At 37.6% G+C, this 20603-nt stretch overlaps 1 protein-coding gene across 7 annotated transcripts in view; it reads right to left on the reverse strand.

Moving 5' to 3' along the window:
* LOC149567568 (uncharacterized) overlaps positions 1-19015 on the reverse strand; it is a 328096-nt gene extending 309081 nt beyond the window's left edge. For 3 of the 7 annotated variants that reach the window (XM_089820797.1, XM_089820794.1, XM_089820796.1), the window contains exon 1: positions 18459-19015. In XM_089820797.1, the coding sequence (XP_089676923.1) occupies positions 18459-18617 (159 nt within the window). In that variant the 5' untranslated portion in view covers positions 18618-19015. The remainder of the gene's footprint in view (positions 1-18458) is intronic. The other 4 variants (XM_089820798.1, XM_089820795.1, XM_089820793.1 and 1 more) reach the window with 3 other exon arrangements.
* Positions 19016-20603: the final 1588 nt, after the last annotated feature.

Below are 20603 nucleotides of genomic sequence, written 5' to 3' on the forward strand. Positions count from 1 at the left end.
AAGATTACATTGATGAACCTATGTCTAGTAGTGGCTCCATTACATCTTCAACTTCTTCCAACACTCATGCATCTCTCAACACTTCAAAGCTTTCCAACATGCCTCCATCAAACAAAAAACCTAGTGCTTTCCATATGCAATATGCATACCCTCAAGGGCTACCTCTAAAAGAAACTCAAGCTAACCTTCACTTGGCTGCAAACCTTTTCCATGCTACTAATCCTAAACATCCTCAACCTTCATGCACTACTATGCCTAATCCAAACACTACTCCATTCACTCTTCCTTCTCCCTTATCCTTAGAAGTGGCTCCATGTCAAGAGGAATCTCAAAAAGAAAAAACTATAAATGTCAAGAAAGATCAAGATCAAGCACCCATTCATCTCTTTCAAGATTTTTCCATTCCATATCCTATATCTTGTCCACCTCCTAAGTATGATGAAGATATCACTTCCACTATCTCCCTTGAGCTTACTGAAAATTATGAGAAAAGTTCTCTTCATATGCTATCCAAAGCTACTTGTCAAGATCAAAGTGTCCCCTCATGTTCTACTTCTCCACATCCACTTCAAAATTGTGCTCAAGCTTCAAGTGCTTCTATTAAAAATGTTGTTCCTATCAAAGGTACTCATGAGTCTATTGATGGCTTTGATCATGTTGCTCACTCTAAAGATGTTGATATCCCTTCCCACTATCCCTTTGCATCTTCTAAATCTATCCTTGGTCCTTATCCATCTAAGCTAAAGCATTCAAACCTTCCATCCATATTGGGGCCTTATGTTCCTCCATCTCCTACATTCACTCCTAGCTCATTCCCTAGCTCTCCCATCATACCTCAAGATCAACAAAGACACTCATCCTTGATGACTTTTCACCCATCTATACATCTAAACCAGTCATATCATCTTTATTCATCCACAAATCCCAAGTCCTTTGGAAGTGAGAACAAACATAAGAATCCGTTGAAAAATGAAGATCACTATGTCCCATCTAATCGACATGTGAATGCTAAGAAGGAGAATGCACAAAAGAGACTGCAAAGGTCCACTGTTAAGAGAGCTAAATCAAAGAAAATGTGGGTTCCTAAATCCATCATTGAAGAAATGCAATCTGAGGCACCCAAAGAACGAGGAAAATCTAAAGCTATATGGATTCTCAAGTCTCTTTTAAAAGACTTGAAGATTGAAAATATTTCAAAGTTGACATTCAAGCTTCCAAAGGCTTCCATTCCATCTTCTTCCAAAAATCTTCCTAAAAATATTCCAAAGCCTTCCACTCGACTTTTTTCCAAATCTCTTCTACCAGCTCATACATCTAAATCTCAAGCTATTTCATCCATGATTCCTCCATCATTCCAATACCCTTCAATGTAATGTCCCCATTTTTGGCTGACCTCGTATAGCGTGCCGGATTTGCCTATCCTCGACTCTCGTAGGCAAATGGTGTGGAGAGAGAGTCAATTCTGCGGATCAGATGGTCATATTTTGCTCTTGAAGAAGTGTTAAGAGGTTATATTTCATTATTATGTGTTATCGGGGCCTACATGTTATAATTTTAAGTTGAGTTGCACTTTTTATTTTATAAAATTACTTTATTATAAAAAGTGCATTATAATGAGATTTTATAAAGGATGTTTCTAGAAGTTCTAGAAAAAGTGCATTATAATGAGATTTTATAAAGGATGTTTCTAGAAGTTCTAGCAGCTTCTTAGAAAAAGTGAATAAATAGAGGGCTGGGCCTCTCATTTGGACAGGCTTGGATTTGAGATTTCTTCTACTTCTTCCATTGTGGAGCAAATTTGTAGTCTCTTGGGTCTGCAAATATTATTCGATCTTTGGGAACGAATCACTCCCCTAGATTGGCATAACTGAGGTAGTGAAATATCTACTGAAGGGTTGCATAATTGGAGTTGGTATTCAGCCATCTCATTGGTACTTCATCGAGAATCCGTTGTAGGGTTTGTCCGTGGTTGGAATAAGGGCTTGAATTCATCATAGCATTGGTGGATCATTTTGGCAAGGGTTTGAAGACATAATTGGCACATTTTCAGAATTGCAACTCCAGGGTTTGGAATCAAATATTTGCTCATATCTCCTCAACCTATTGGGGAACTATTCTATGCTTTTGGGAGGGCACAATATGACCCTAGGCGACCCCAATTAGGGCATTTTCGTCAGTAGTAAAAATACAAAAAAATCAGATATTGAAATCGCAGTCTCCCAGCTACCTGGTACGGCCAACACAGGGTTGCAGATTTGTCACAGTTGGAGGGCGGTTTGGGCAGATTTGGGGTGTCAACTTCATCAGCCGTCATCAGCAAATTAAGGCAGCGATCCAGGTTCTTTTACATTGCAATTGAGTTGATAGTTGATGGCAAAAAATGTAAAAGTTGCATTGTATTCACTGCTGTAACAGTCATATATATTCCAATCTGAACAGTGATATCATAGCATTGTATTGTCTTGTCAAGGGTTTGGTAGATTACAATCAAAATTGCATAGTTAGACAGTTCATTAATATGTGCTATTTAATTCAGTCAATTTGTGTGTTCAAATCAGTCCTTTGTTGTAATCAGATTAGGACTGCATTTATGAGGGTTACATATGGTCTTCCATCTATAATCATATGCATTTGCACCACATTCCATAAATGTCGGTAATAGCAAGCTGAAATTTGCCATAATCTGAATATTGTTATTGGTATTGTTATTGTTCATTGGCATTGTACTTTGTGGTTTCGTTGCACAACAATTAGCCTTATTCGCAGCTCTATTCAGTTACATGCCAAGTGTTTGACAAATTGTCTCAGTTCAGTTTGAGGGTTTCAGTGGCCTTTATAAGAAGGGTCATTACAGTGGTATCAGAGCTATAAGTCCTGCCATCCTGTGGAGGTCTTATAGGGATTTTGGAACAGCCAGATAGAGAGAAAAATGTTTGACAAAATGAAGGCCGGTCCAGATCAGGGAAAGGAAAGATTCTTACAGTTATTAAACACCTTAGCACAGGGACAGCGATCAGCAGAGCAGAGGACACAGGAACGGAGTCAGAGATTGGAGCTTATGATGCAGATGATGGCTCGTCAAATGGGGTTGAACGCTAACATAGGTGGAGGAAATAATCAGAATGGTAATAATCAAAATGGTAACAATCAGAATGGGAATAATCAGGATGGGACACATAATGGAGGTGAACAAGTTGGGAACAATTTTGGTCATGCATCCCAGCAAGCTAGGACAGTGAGTTCGAGGCCCATGATTCCCACATTTCCTCCTAGAGCTCCAGAGCAGCCCGTACCTGAGCCCCAGATCACTGATATACAGGACCAGTTGAGGAGAGACTGGGAAGCCGGAGGTCCAGATTTTACTGCTGCAATTACCTTTAGGGAGTATATGGATGTGCGGATGAAGCATATGCCACGTGGACATGACAGGAACCAGAGCTATGAGCTACGGAAGAAAGTAGGGAAACTTCAGTTACCATATTATGATGGCTCGGGGAAGTCTATAGCAAGAGCTTGGGTTCAAAAGCTTGACACATACTTTCAATTGCACCCTATGCCTGAGGAAGAAGCTATTAAGTATGCAACAATTCATCTGGATGGGTTAGCACACAAGTGGTGGCATCATGGTATGGTTACTAAGGGTCATGCACACATTACCTCATATGTGGAGTTTAAGGAGAGACTGATTGAACATTTTGATAGGCCTAAGGATCGTACCTTCCCTATGACAGGCAGAAACTTGTATGAGGAGTTTAATAGACATACTGATTCGATATAGGGAGACATTAGCACATCTTCAGGTAATGGTTTATCTGCATCATCTTCACAGGTAGAAGGGGTTACAGATGTTGTGCAGGCTGAGCCAGTAGTATTAGAAGGTGATATCACAAGTACACCAGATTGTGTGATTGACACAGATAGTGATTCCAGTACAGTTGGGCTGGATGAAGTTACAGCAGTTGAGGATACTATCATGTTTGAGGATAGTACAGTTGATCAGATAGTGAGCATTCAGGACTTTGCAGAACATGAGTATCAAGCACAGTTGGATGCTTCTTCACATGAGATAGAGGCTAGTAGCTCTTCACTTGGTTTGGCAAGCCAGCTGAAGACAAGGGACAAAGATATTGTCGCGGCTTTATCTCATTATGACAGGATGCGTGGATTGATTGAGAATCACATTTGGATGATTCAACTGCAGGAGAAACAGAAAGGAGTCACAACAGGTTCTTCTTGTGACGACTTACAGCAGATCAAGGAAGGCATGGAGGCAATGAAGGTAAGTTACATACACCTACTGTCAGATCGCGATCATCTCCTTAATCTTGCAGGCATCTATTTAGATGCATTGAAGAAGAAGGAGGAGGAGGTTGACCGGTTTTCTCATGAGCTGGAGGATACTCGAAATTCCTTGGTGTGTATTCAGTTGGCTCTCCAGGATTCAAAGAGACATGTGGACGAGCGTTGTCTTGAGGTGAGCTCAGTTTGGGAGTTAGCGCGTATAGCAAGGACTCAGATTCCTTTTACAGTCAGATCACATGTTGATGATTTCTCAGAGATGATAAAGTTTACAGGAGAGTCCCAGGATCTGAGTATTACAGATGATAGCTATTCTGAGGTTACTCCCTTGGACAATGTACCAGGGATAGAGTATAGGAGTTCGACCAGTCAGCACAATCATGTGTCTAGTCAGCTGAGAGTTGGCAAGCGAGACATTTCTATCGCTTGCGAGCATTTCGATGCTGCTCGTCAGTTGTTAGCAGTTTATGGATGGGGTTCTCCTACTAGTGATGAGCAGGGAGGTAGTTATCTTTCTTTGACAGAAATCCACTCTTTATGGGAGGCTATCCGGATTTTGAGACAGGATTATATGCAGTTGGTAGCTGACAGAGATCATCTTATAGAGTGGGGCAGTACAGCATACGAGGCATTAGTAGTCAAGGAAGAGGAGGTGAGCGAGCTTACTCGGCAGCTCGAGGTGACTTCTGAGATCCTTGAGAGAACACAGTTGGCTTTCAAGGAGTCACAGTCTTGTTTGGCTGAGGTAACCATGGAGTTAGGGCGACTGCAGTCTTTACTAGTTTCTATACAGTCCCAGACTATGGTGTCTAGTGATCCGAGGATGTCCACGGTTGAGATTGCCAGAGACAGTGGAGATGGGAATGCATCCATCCTAGATACTAGTAGTGGCATATCTTGTTCCCTTCCACTAGAGTCAAGCTCGGTTGAATTGGGTGTTGCAGTTGAGCATTGTAGTCCGCTCGACATGATGGTGATCTCTACTACTGATGGCGTGGAGACTTGTGATATTGTACCAGAGATCATGTTTGATGCTGAGGAGTCGGTAGTTGGCATGGTTCCTATCAGTAGTACTACTCCTTTGGAGGTGTCTTCGGAGGTAGCGGCGAGTTCGGGCGTGGTTAGTGATCAGTTGCAATTAGTTTCATCGGGATTGCAGTCTGAGCCACTGACTGAGGTTGGTGCATTTTATTGGCCTTACACTGTGAAGTATACTCATCAGTTTACCTTTGATGACCATATTGATGAGATGATGATACGTAGATGTACTTTGGTTTCTAGTGTTGGTCATCAGTTTTGGAATGGTTTGACTCCACCGGTAGAGAGTTGTGAGGCATATGACGTGGTGTTGGGTTTGGCGAGTGTTAGCTGGATGGTTCATGATCAGGAGATTGGGGGTGATACTGCTGTTGTTGATGATTCAGCCGTAGTTCTTGTTTTCAATCCCTTGGCTATGCCATCTTCTCACTTAGCTAATGACCAGTCACAGTTGGTTGCATTATGTTTGCAGGATGAGTTGGTTGGTTCTTTTTACTGGCATTATATTTCAGAGTATATTCATCGGATTGCTTTTGATTCATGTATTCAGGAGTTGTTGGCAAATAGATTTGGTTTGAGTGATTGCTATCTATTGTGTGATGCCTATTGGCCGTCAACGGGGCATGGGAGTTATGGTGATGTCAGCATGGCTGGTGATCTGCAGAGACATGTTGACTCCAGTTGGTGTACAGTGTGTGGATTCTCTGCTCTTGGTGCAGTTTCATTTCGGAGTGTTCACCATTATTGCAGAGATGGATTGTGCGCTCTATGTAGGCCAGTGGGATGTGTTGATGACATTTGCTATGTTGATAGTTTCAGTTGTCCTCTCTACTTGGGTTTTGATATTTTCAGAGTTAATGTTTCATGGGTTCCTAACTGTGGCAGTTATGGAGTTAGAGTTCAATTGAGCAGTGGTTCACGATTCATTCATGGATTCCTCTTGGTTATTTTGCAAAGGATTTTGCAGGAGCTTGCGTTGGTTGACTGCAGTACAGTTCATGACTTCATTTGGGATCCAGGTGGATTGACTGGGTTGTTGTTCAACCATTGCTTGGGGACAAGCAATTTCAGGAAGGGCGGATTGTAATGTCCCCATTTTTGGCTGACCTCGTATAGCGTGCCGGATTTGCCTATCCTCGACTCTCGTAGGCAAATGGTGTGGAGAGAGAGTCAATTCTGCGGATCAGATGGTCATATTTTGCTCTTGAAGAAGTGTTAAGAGGTTATATTTCATTATTATGTGTTATCAGGGCCTACATGTTATAATTTTAAGTTGAGTTGCACTTTTTATTTTATAAAATTACTTTATTATAAAAAGTGCATTATAATGAGATTTTATAAAGGATGTTTCTAGAAGTTCTAGAAAAAGTGCATTATAATGAGATTTTATAAAGGATGTTTCTAGAAGTTCTAGCAGCTTCTTAGAAAAAGTGAATAAATAGAGGGCTGGGCCTCTCATTTGGACAGGCTTGGATTTGAGATTTCTTCTACTTCTTCCATTGTGGAGCAAATTTGTAGTCTCTTGGGTCTGCAAATATTATTCGATCTTTGGGAACGAATCACTCCCCTAGATTGGCATAACTGAGGTAGTGAAATATCTACTGAAGGGTTGCATAATTGGAGTTGGTATTCAGCCATCTCATTGGTACTTCATCGAGAATCCGTTGTAGGGTTTGTCCGTGGTTGGAATAAGGGCTTGAATTCATCATAGCATTGGTGGATCATTTTGGCAAGGGTTTGAAGACATAATTGGCACATTTTCAGAATTGCAACTCCAGGGTTTGGAATCAAATATTTGCTCATATCTCCTCAACCTATTGGGGCACTATTCTATGCTTTTGGGAGGGCACAATATGACCCTAGGCGACCCCAATTAGGGCATTTTCGTCAGCAGTAAAAATACAAAAAAATCAGATATTGAAATCGCAGTCTCCCAGCTACCTGGTACGGCCAACACAGGGTTGCAGATTTGTCACAGTTGGAGGGCGGTTTGGGCAGATTTGGGGTGTCGACTTCATCAGCCGTCATCAGCAAATTAAGGCAGCGATCCAGGTTCTTTTACATTGCAATTGAGTTGATAGTTGATGGCAAAAAATGTAAAAGTTGCATTGTATTCACTGCTGTAACAGTCATATATATTCCAATCTGAACAGTGATATCATAGCATTGTATTGTCTTGTCAAGGGTTTGGTAGATTACAATCAAAATTGCATAGTTAGACAGTTCATTAATATCTGCTATTTAATTCAGTCAATTTGTGTGTTCAAATCAGTCCTTTGTTGTAATCAGATTAGGACTGCATTTATGAGGGTTACATATGGTCTTCCATCTATAATCATATGCATTTGCACCACATTCCATAAATGTCGGTAATAGCAAGCTGAAATTTGCCATAATCTGAATATTGTTATTGGTATTGTTATTGTTCATTGGCATTGTACTTTGTGGTTTCGTTGCACAACAATTAGCCTTATTCGCAGCTCTATTCAGTTACATGCCAAGTGTTTGACAAATTGTCTCAGTTCAGTTTGAGGGTTTCAGTGGCCTTTATAAGAAGGGTCATTACATTCAAGGTGTGTGTCAATGTTGATCTTGTACAATATTTCAACTACCCTCATGAAATCCTCTAAAGCTTACACTAACTTTCTATACATGAACTATTATCTTCCATATACTCTTCTTACTACCATTTCTCTTTCATCACCCTATCAACATCTTTGAGCATACCTTTCTATGGTCTTGGTTTATCATGGCTTATCTTTCCTATAGGAGCACTATCTAAATTCAAAAAGCTTGAGCTCTTTCTAAAAATTCAAAAAAAAGAAAAAGAAAAAATAGAAAAAATTAAAAAAATGAAAATGTGCCTTGGTGAAAACCACTTCTTGTGGCACCTTGGTAGCAAAAGTAAAGAGAAATAAATTTATCCTATGGTGAAAACTACTTCTTGTGGCACCTTGGATAAGTACCATGATGAAAACCCGGCAAACAGGCATCATGCGTAATTTTTCCATCATCCATCTATCCCCTCTTCTCTCTTTGATCTTTACAATGTTGAGCTATCTTTGCATATTGGCTATCTTATCCACGAGATTTTCTATTGTGCTCTCCCATTCACTCATAGCCTCTATCTTGAGCTATATTTTATTGCTCTATCCCATTGCTATACTATCTAGTTGACCTCTTGGTCTTGATCATGATAAATAAAAATGGTTCTCATAGGTCTCTTGACATGGCTACTCTTTTGGACTACACACTTCATGCTATCTCACTTGTTGGCTTCATTGTTTATCCTACATGCTATCTTTCTCATTACTTCCATTGCTTATCCAAAATATGCTTCATATGACTATTTCACCTCTTTCCCTAGCTTGGGTACTCTTGAGGAGTCAGTCCTTGAGGATCACTTTCACTTGCTTCATACTCTTTTTTCATCCATCTTTGCTTATCCACTGACTCGTTGCTCCATCATATCCTATACCTTGCTAGACATTGGGAGAAAATGATGTGGTCTTGCTTGAGAACTAGTGATATCTAAAACCTTCTAAAAAATTCCAAACAAAATCATATATGATCCTAAAAAAAATCCTAAAAATCAGAAAATGTCCTGAAAAAAAGACCATCTTAGTGAAAACCTAGTAATAGGTGCTTTGATGTATCACCAAAAAAATCAAAAATACAAAAATACAAAAAAAAAAAGTCCTGAAAAAATCTGTCAAGTGGTGAAAACCTGGAAACAGGTGCTACTTGAGACCCTTGCACCTCTATCTATCAGTCTCAATCACCCACTTCGCTACACATTTCCTGACTTGGAATTGTTTCTTGTCCTCATCTTGAGGGCATAGCTACTTAGCCTATTGAGGTATTCTTGTGCATTAGGGTTTCTTTGACAACTCACAAAATAGTATTTCTCAACACTTCCCCCACTTTGACATCAAGTGTTTTTCAACACTTTTTAGATAGTTTACCTACGGTCTTCGATGTCGTAATATTTCTCACTATCAGAATCAAGTCTTGAAGAAATGGCCAAGTGACTTACACACACACACTTTAACACTTAAACGACTAAGCTATGCTAACCTTTATCTACTTTGTGTGTTGTCTATGATGATTTATTTGCCATGTGTTCCCTCCCTAATAGTCTTTCGAGGATGTCATTGACTAGAAGACTAGGCGCATGGGACATACTTTCTTGATTTCTGCTTGTGGGTATACTTTGTTTGTCTATAGTGTTGTAAGAATTTATGCTTGTCCTATCCAACACGTTGACTTACAAATGTATCATCCTTGACTGTTTTGCAAGACCGCACTCAGGGTTTATCCTGGCGCTTATGCCTTGATACAAGTGTAATCTTGCTAAATTAAACTTAGGGAATCTAATCGTGTAGTTATCTTGACTTACATGTCTCTGATGCTTAGATTGGATTTCCACATACCTATCTAATATTGATCATATTCATATCCTCATAGTTATACTAGTGATGGTTGTATGATCTCATGATGTCCCTAATAAATGCTCAATGATGAAATTAAGAGTCTAAATGTTATGTACTTCTTGCTAGTAAACCACTTTGCATATTAGCTTGCATTTTAGGTTCATTTTCTAGATTACTCTTGCATTGTTGCATATGGGGAGAGCTCTCTCTTCATCTTTTTATGGACATATCAGCTAACTCCTTTCATATATTTCTTTACTTTCTTCTTGTTCATGTCTTTTCACCTTCTTGATCTTTCACTTCATCTCTTTTCTATCTTATCATCACATTATATAAATTTTTGACCTCTTAAATAATTTCAACGTCCTAGATTCATTTTCGAGATCGAAATCCAAATTCGAGTTCATCTTGATGGTCAAAATTGTCTTTTAAAATTCTACTTTCTTCTAAGCAGTTAGCTAACCTTTTGAGGTCTAATCTCTGAATCATCACTGGGGCATCTTCATTTCTTCATGTCTTCATCATTTTCATACTTCATATCTACTTAAATTCACTATTTCATGTCTAAAATCACCTTTCTACTCATTTCGACTTTATTTTTATGCTATATCCTTCAAGGTCAACTCTAGTCAAACTGGGGCATTTTATCGATTTTTTTATATAGTCATTCTTGGGTTCTAATCATCTATCTGTCATCTTGGACATTGCTATATTCTAATTTTCTCATTTCTAGCCAGTTTTTGCATCCCCTTACCTCATTTCAATTTCGATCCCGAGGGGGCAGAAATACTCTATCACTGCTTAGGAGCATTTGTTTGATCTTCTCACTTGCTCTCACTCTATTTTGGCTTTTCTAAGTGTTAGTATTCTTCTTGAATTCTGACATCATCTCTGCCTAGTGTTCAGTACTACTGCTATCAGGCTATGCATTCAGGACTTGCTATCTATTTCTGCATTTCACTCTTCGAAATTAGACATCTATATCTATCATCGCCTACTTGGCTTCGATTTTCTTTGACGTAATGTGTTCCTAAATCGATCACACATTAGTCAAAGAGGGGCAAATGTAATCACCTAAAAATGGTCATCTAGACTATTAGCCCCCTTTTCAGCATTTTGGCTAAATTAATTTAATCATTTATCTAGAGCAAATTGCTAATAATCAATTTATTTGATTATAACCTATAGTTTGACTATGCTATCCTAAGTTCATTATTTGATTAAAAGAACATGTCCCCTTTTAATTAAATAAAAGACCCCATTCTTCTAATCCACTTAAAGTGCACACATAAAGTCTTTTTTCTATTTTGCAATTAAAAGAAAAGGCTTTGTGACTTTTGTCTTATATGACAAGTCAACTTATATTCTATTGGTTGACTTGTGTGTGCACATGGATCACTCCTCTTTTTGAATTCCACCGTTGATCATCCACCATCTTCATCTTGATCTCTACCGTCCATACATTTTTAAAAGGGAGAGAGCTTTCCCCCTCGATCCATCCTCATTTGAATATTGTTATGCTGCAGGTTTTCTAACAGGTTTCTTTGGAGCTTTGTGGAGAACTTCTATTTCTTGTCTACATTCTCTCATACCATAGCATCTTAGCTTAGCTTTCATTTTTACATGTAGCTTAATCTCACATAGCTTAATAATGGTATTGTAACACTCTCATACATGTTTTAGCATAGCTGCATTTTGCATTATCATCTTAGCTTAATTTTCATTTGCATTGCATTCTTGAGGAACTCCTTAGGACATTTGCATTCTTGCATCTTGTCTTTGGAACCTCCCATTGCATGGTTTACTAGCAAAAAGAGTATTTCTAAGGCTCATCTGAGAGCTTTCTTATTCTTGAAATATACTCTCTTGCACTCCGTGGATAGGGAGCTCTAAGCCGGCATCCAAGCATTCCAACTCATGGAATCGTTTGGATAGAAGGGTTTAGAGTGGGACACTTTCGAGTGTACAGCAGCAACAATCTCTTTTGAGATTTACTCATAGATGCAATTTATGATTGCTACTTTTAGTTTTCATTGATACTGAAACTTGAACTTAATATGTATTCAAAAGTAGTAGTTTCATGGAGTTTGACTTCTATATATTGAACTTATTTATATTCAGATGTTGTACTTGTTTTTTGGTATATGATTCTAGTAGTATGTTAATCTACTAAGTTCCTCTTGCTACGAATTACTGTTTAACTAAAAGCTTTGATTGACATATGGTGGATATCTCAAATTATTATATATTCTACAAATTTGGTGTGTATGTATGCGTTTTTAAGAATATTTTGAGAAATTGCATATTTTCAAATGTTCGATAAAAGTGCTGATTTATTGCCAAATTCTTCGCCAAGTTTTTCAAAAAATTTGGGTTGGCGGAGATATTGCCGATATCGAATTTTTAAACTATGGTCACAACTGTCTTTTATGTTCCATTGAAAAGAATTTTATTTTTAAATATTTCCAATTTATTTAATTGGTATGAAATTTTAGCATGTTACATGACATCCATATGGCAATCCTAGTTGGATACAACAATAACAATAATCACATCCAATTGAAGATCACCTCGTAATAAGATATGGAGACAAACCAAAAGAGAAGCTGCAAGCGGAGATGCTGAGAGAGAGAGAAAACGAATATGTTGGTGAAGGACAGACTTCCTCCAACAAGGGAAATGTCAGACGAAGGCCCATGCTGAACAGAAGGAAACATTCAAACTTGAAAACTGGAATCACTAAGATGATTAGAACAAGAAGACAATGGCACCAAATTGAAAGACAAGCTGAAGCAAGGACGGAAGAGGATGCACAAGTAGAGAAACTATCTGAAAGCTATATCATTCAACAAATTGAGTGTGTGTGTGTGTGTGTGTGTGTGTGTGTGTGTGAAGTTCTTGATGCAATATTGCCATCATTGTTCTCTTGTTCATTCAAGCATTCATGCCTTCACTTTTTCTCCTTGGGTCAAGGTGATGACCTCTATGGTCTTTAGGCAACTATTGACCTTGAATTTGTTGTAGACATTCATCTAGTTGGAGTTTAAATGTTGATGTATTGATTTCTATTGCCTCCTTTGTTGCCATTATTGTTTAGCCTGCTCAAAAGTTGAGTCAATTTCTCGAGTGTTTCTATATTGTCCCATGGTTGGTTCATTTTACCAATGAGTTTGTACCAACTCTTGAATTGTCCTCATTTTCTACTTATCTGACATTTTTCCCCACTGGATCGAAGGTTCATTAGCTCTGACACCACTTGTAATGTCCCTTTTTGTGATAACTTGTCAAATCGAGACAAGTACTTGCAAAAATCAATTGCAAGAGACTTATTCTTACAAAACTGTATTTTCTTATTAAATACTGATAATGCTGATAATGTATATGAAGTACATGATAATACAACTAATATGAATGATTTACAAATTATAAAATGTGAGTTGGATGTTAGATCACTGCTGTCTCTGATATGGCTTGAGGAATTATGCAAACATGGGATGTTTCGATTTACAAAAATATAGAGTGATCTCTGCTCTCCCTGATTTGTCAATGTGGGATATATGCTACGAACCTCCTTGATGATAACAATAATGCCATAATGTGCTGTGTCTGATATGGCAATAACAATCTGCTGATAATCTTCTCCTATCAACTACAGCTACAAAGGATTACTGCTGTTTCTGATTATGACTAGGGACATATGCAATGTGTGTGCTGCACTTTCCGATTTATCCTTCAAACTATGCAACCTGTTTGATGCCAAAGGCAAATGTTGATTGAGCAGATCCAAATATGGATACAAATACACAGATAATATTCAACGATTGGAGATGAGGGTTGATCCTCCTTAAATATCTTTGAACAGTTGCATCCATTAATTACCAAATAGTCATAGACTTTCTTGATCGTATCTTGGTTATTGTTTAATTGCACCCTTCTAATCACACCTTTATATAATTGCTTGTAATCAGACTTGCTTGCTTAATACAATCATTATGTGAATAATTAACCTATGGAATGGCTAGTTCCCTTAATTAATATTTGTTTACTCAAAGTCCCTCCAATGTATATTATTCTTAGCATTGATTGTTTACCGCATAGGTTAATTAAGAATTGCACACAGATAATGAACACGAACACGAACAGCAGAACTCTTCTTATTATTATTCGCATATGCCAGAACATTACATTATGCTTGAATGATATGATCTAATCATTACAATGCTTTCCGAAAGGGTTATAAATACTTTCCGAAGAACTTTCCCGAAGGAGCCCGTCGGCCACATACATGTTGCTACATAACAAAAACCTTTCCGAAGGGATCCGTCGGCTGATACACAATTTCCTTTCCGAAAGGTCCCGTCGGCTGATACACAATTTCCTTCCTGAAGGGAGCCGTCGGCTGATACACAATTTCTACCGACGACATCATCCCCCCCAAAAAGAAAAGTCGTCTCCTGACGACTATTACAAAATCCCTGAGACAAATCAACAACCAAAATACATTGATTGACTAACTAGTCTTCAACACTGTCACCTTAGCCAATCTGACATCTGACCCTGATAGCCACCTGTGCTGCTTTCTGCATTCCAATTCCGGGTACACTGAACCAAGTGTCGTTGTACTGCCTTCAACTAGATGATCAACTTCTCCCGAGCTCTCTATGCACCCACCAAGACAGCCTCACGGCCAACACCTACTCGCAGTGCCTTTGGTACACAGACACTCTATGCCTGCATCAGCTCCAAGTCTTCTCAACTGGTGACCCGGGTTCGGTCCCCGGCAACGGCGCCAAATGTTACCACATAGGTTAATTAAGAATTGCACACAGATAATGAACACGAACACGAACAGCAGAACTCTTATTATTATTCGCATATGCCAGAACATTACATTATGCTTGAATGATATGATCTGATCATTACAATGCTTTTCGAAGGGGTTATAAATACTTTCCGAAAAACTTTCCCGAAGGAGTCCGTCGGCCACATACATGTCACTACATAACAAAAACCTTTCCGAAGGGACCCGTCGGCTACATAACAAGAACCTTTCCGAAGGGACCCATCGGTTGATACACAATTTCCTTTCTGAAAGGTCCCGTCAGCTGATACACAATTTCCTTCCCGAAGGGACCCGTCGGCTGATACACAATTTCTACCGACGACATTGATAATGGTAATTGATATTCATTCTGAAGAATGGATATTAGATATGATTATCTTTTTTAATCTCCCTTAAATCAATACTTAGTGTTGACAGGTTCAATCGATGCTTTACTCGGTACAAATTGTCAACTTCTCATCTAGCAATATGCTTCTTGAAACATATATTACTCTTTTCACATTCACGAGTCAATGATATTCTTTATGTCATTACAAAGCAATATTAATGGATGAATGGTTGATTATGATATATATACTTGGGTGTGGTGCCCATATCATGATTCATGAGAATTGCTACCTCCATTATCTTTCTTTTGTATGTATATGTTCAGGAGTGATGCTGATACATGATCGATATATAACAGATCTTCATAAGTTGCTGTCTAGAACTGATATTATGATGAAGGCTCCAGTATGCATCAGACTTCCATCCATAAATTTTTATCTTAACTCGCATCTTAAATACGGATCACTTGTTCATATAGCCATTTCTGCTCTTAACCATTGTCTGTAAGATAATTCCTATTCCATGATTATAATGAAAGCCTGATCTTATTCTTCTCTTCAAGATGATGATCTCTTCAGCATATTTCTTATACGATTAATCTTCTCCATGCTTCCTGTTTGGTCGATTTATTATCTGATTAGCTAAAGTAAAACATCTTTTTTCTGATTCACTTATTTGATGATGCTCTTCCCTCTTGGTATGATAGAGATATTGAAGATGACTTGCCCCTGTGATCGATGCTATTAGCATGTTACTATTAGTCTTCTCATCATCTTATGATAATTGTTTCCATCATAGTATCAAGGGATGCATCATGATGGTGTTGCTAGGAATATTCTCTATGTATGATGGATGCATGATGATCTACATTCAACACCATACTTCGTAATTATTGCCTTGATCTTGTCATTTTGGACTTAGACTCATCCTCATATGTCATCCGGTTGTGCCTCTTAATTGCCAGCTGACAAATTGTCTTAATTATAAGACTTAAAGATTTTCCCAGATAAATGATGCCTACCAACTCAAGGTATCTACTTATTTTCTTGTAATTATCTAGAGATGCTCAAGGTCTGCCACCCCTTGACCACATATGTGATTTATTGCTTTTACATTATTAGGTTAAATAGGGGACATCACATGCTTGAGCTTAAGGAACTAATCATGGGAAGTTAGGCCAGCTTGCTTTTCTTTTGAGAAGCACACCATAATGTTGCGGTTTAATAATAATTAAGATTATATCGAGGAATTAAAATATGGGCAGATAATATTGCAAGATCGGTTTGTATTCACATTGTTGTGCTAGAAACATGGACTTCACAACTTGTCTCAAACCTAGGTTGAGGCAAACTCAATATTTTAGGGAAGCTGACAGATTGTAGATTGAAAAAGGCAATCTGTCCAATTGTTCCATGTGTAGGCAATAGAATCTACAATCTGTCAACTTCCCTAAAAATATCTATCCAACTGTTTATTCTATTAGATTGAGAAAGGTAATATAAGGTACAGCCATACTAGTATCATGTTTATTCTATAAGCAATATAGGTGAATTTTGGTTCAGTCTTGAAGGAAAAGATGTGTCCCATCCATCAATAAGAGTACCCAAGCAGTATATTTCCTTTGCCACTTGATCTAGAGTAGAGATAGATAAAAAATCTTTGGATAAAAATTTGATTTGAAAATTATCCCACTAGTGTAACAATCCATTTTCCAAGCCCCTCTTTGCTAGCCAAAAGTTGGCAAGTTTGCCAATTAGCACCACAATTTTGAACGAATTAACTTTTCCAAATCCATACCTAAGAAATGAATCTTAATCTCCTTACCATCTAATTGCCTGCCATCCTTGGAAAGATTCAATCCTAACCTTATGGGGTACCTCACCAATATGCATTTTGCACCCTTTGCCACCTTGAGTGGCACCATCCCATCTCCAATAGAGAGCAAAATAACTCACTGTTGTCAAATATTATTTCTTTCATCATAAAATTCAAATTGTTTCTCATTGTGCTCCAAAGAATATTATTATGTCTAAGCTATTGAGATAGACTAAAATATAGGAACCCTAGATAATGCATCACTAACCCAGTTTTCTTATCTTTGGAATACAGAATATGAAAAATCATGTGATTGTGATTTCCATCCCCACTTAAATTTCCACTAATTAAGATCACATTGAACAGGTACTCCAAACTATATTGTAAAGCTTAACGGTAAAGCCTCCCCAAACCAAGTATTGCTTGAACTTATCTAATGCATACATTACTGTTGGCACATCCTCATCATAAATAGAAAACAACTCCTTGTCATCTAGGTTGTAGATCACAAAAGCCATGGACATACTGCATTGTAGCCAGTTGCTCCAAATTGCAATCAGGTAAAGACAAATCAGAAATGGCCAAGATGAGACTATAGTTTTGAATTTCATGGAGGCATAGCTAGTGACTTTGTTGACTCAAATCTAGCTTCCTCAGTCAAATCTAAAAGTGTGTCAGCCAATTGAGAAAATCCATTGATAAAGCTTTATTAGAAACTGCATCATCCTGGGAACTTCATCATCTAAGTCATTCTGGTGCAGCAAAACAAAGATGCTTTCTTTTGTAAATTGAACATTAATCTGCATGAAAAATCAAAATAAGCTCAAGGTAGGGTAAGTGATCTTGTTAAGTCTCTTGGCAAGCAAAATATCATCAAAAATAATAAAAAGAACTTCCAGGGGTTAGGATGAAACACTTCATTAATTAGTCTAGAAAGTTGTTTGTGCATTTGTGAGAAAGTAACGTACAAATCATAGCTTCCATGGCACATTCTAAATGTACTTTTATGTGTATCCTCAAACCTCATCTTAGCCTAATGGTTACCAAATCTCTAGTCCTTTTTAGAGGAAACAGTAACATCCAACTCGCGAATAAGTTCGCCCATTTTATGACTAGGAAATCGGAAACTTATAGACTTCTTGTTCAATGCAAGATAGAATGCAGGTGAAAAAGGGACTATCTTTCTTCTAACAGCAATGTACGCTATGTCTAGTAAATCATGTACCATTTTTTCAATGCTGTCCTTCAAGAACTTGGGATGTCAATAGGAGCAACAATTTTCCAGCTTGACGACATATTGTTGACCCCTTTCTAGTGGAAGCCCATTTTTCTTTGTACTCTGCATAACCTGTTAAGCTAGGTATTGTTTTCCTAAACTAGTTGAAATATGCAGGCCTTTTAGGGTGTGACAGATGATTACAAAAACCTGATTCCATTCGAACTAGAATAGTTTCAAGGGACTGTATAAGTTCTCCTACTTGACTTTTTACGTTCGAGCAGCTTTCCATTAGATCTGGCTTGTGCAATAATTCCATCTAATTCCGCTAGTTCAAGAACCTCAACATGTACCATTGAGTTTTAAATCATATTTCCAGTCATTTACAACCATTTAAGTTTGACTGGGCGTTGGAACTTGCAGACAACATAAACCAACATGTAATGTAAAGCAAAAGAGAAAGCAAAGGCATAGCAGATATTTTCACCTTCAAAATAGAAGCAGCAACCTCATCTTCGCCATGGCCATTGCTGATACACAGAAGAGATTTCTTTGCCTCTACTGCAAACGTTGCCGTACACCCTCTTCTATTCCCATCGATAACATTCACTGGAAAATAAGGAGCCAATGCCATTGGTGCTGCCATTTCCAGTCTCGTTCTTGTCTACTCCTCATTAGTTGTTTGTTTTCCTGTTTATCTTTGAGATTTCCCGTCACTTCGGTCAACTCCTGCTCACACTGTTATCATGTCCCGCTCTTCACCTTCACTACCAATACTTCACCTGTTTCAAGGTGTATAAGTTTTGATACCTATGGCTATGGGGCAACTAAAATACACCCGTTCCTGGTATTCTTCTTTTCAAATGAATTATATTATAATAGGGTGGTGCATTCTACTTGCACCATAGACGCCTCGTCTGAATATCGGTGAAGGTAAAAACTGGATCGTCAAGATTGTGTGATTTCACATGAATTATTTAATGAATAATTTGTTTTTAGTTTGTTCATGATGTTAGTGTGATTTCACTTCTAATTGAATCGCCTTAACAAACAAATAATTGAGTACAAATTAATTTCAAGATATTATAAACATAAAAGTAGAGAGTGATGTCTGTATAATAGTATAAATTTTAGCTGTAATGTATTTTTGGTGGGTAATGGATAGTCAAAGATATGTAAAAAGGGAGTATAAAATGTAAGTTCTTTTTGACTTTTTTATTGTTATTTATTTCACTTGTCCTTACTATTTAATATATTTCTAATGTTTTACTTTAGTAGAATTTCTTAAAATAAGTATTTATGGTTAGTTTTTAAAGATTGTGTCATTTCATATTTTAAAATTTTGTCTAAAAGAAATTATTACTACTATTTTTAAGTATTTAGTATATAGAATAAAATCTTAATTGTTCGAGGTGATATGAGTCATTTTTTGGCTTATGGGAAATTGTCCACTTGTTGCCAAATAGTCCATGTGTGTACTCTACATTACGACATTTTGACAAAATCCAACCCGTGCATCCTATTCATGTAGAGACAATTTATACACATTTCAAGCAAGGGGTTGAAAATGAAAAGAATTATTAATTGGTTTCAATATTTTCTCATTAAGGAGGCTAAGAAAAATTGGGTTTGGAGCTCCTCTAGTAGCCTTATAATACCATAAGAAGAAGAGTAGTTTGGTCCATCTTATTTCAAAAAGAATTCATCTCAACAAGGTTATTAAATATTTTTCCTTGCAAGCTTTGACTTATTTTAAGAATTTTGATTGGCATTTTTTATAGCATGCCCTAAAATATATGTGATGCTGAGATAAATTGCTTGGCATGATTTTAGCGAGTTTTATTTAGAATTTGCATACAATCATATCATTCTTTGTTGCATTTTGAAAGTAATAGTAGAATAGTTTTCTTGCTATCTAACAGTGAAGGCATCAATTTTGTGGTTTTGATTTTGTCTTAAGCATCCCTCTAGCCCGCTCATACACAAGGTGCACTTGTTTTCTTTAATCCAACTTAGTTTTGCATCTGAATTTGCACTAAGAAAAGAGGGAATTTGATATGCATCATTTGTAACCTGCTCAAAACTAGGGATTTTGATTCTTTCTCTTACACATCGAGCTTTCCATTCTTTCATTTTGCATGTTATCAATCATCTAATTATTGTGAGACACTTTTAATTAAGTGTAGTGAGATTCAACTAATTGTTATTATTGCTCATTACTTGGCTTTGATGGTCATGTTATGCCCATTACAATGGGTGTTAATCTGAGATAGAGTTTTGTATGACACCAAAAATGTTCATTTATTAGGAAAGTGACTCACTATTATCTTGATTTCCAAGTTTTCATAACACCAACAAAACCAAATATCTATCAATAAACTTTGAGTTTTACTTGATTTATACTCAAAAGGAACTTTTAAAAATGTCTCAATAGAGGAATGACCTAACCAAACTAGAAACTTTAAATGAAGAAGATAGTAATGACTCCATCACTACTAGGTTACCATCATGATTGGAATAGGAGGAGGAAAGAATGAGAGAGATATAGGGTATGGGATAATGAGATAGATATGTGTGTGTGCATGTGTGCATGTGCACATGTGTGTGTGCGCGCGCGTGCACGTGTGTGTGT

This window comes from Cupressus sempervirens, chromosome 3 (assembly GCF_028749045.1).
Source record: "Cupressus sempervirens isolate cs-2001-9-10 chromosome 3, ASM2874904v1, whole genome shotgun sequence".
Lineage (NCBI taxonomy): Eukaryota > Viridiplantae > Streptophyta > Pinopsida > Cupressales > Cupressaceae > Cupressus > Cupressus sempervirens.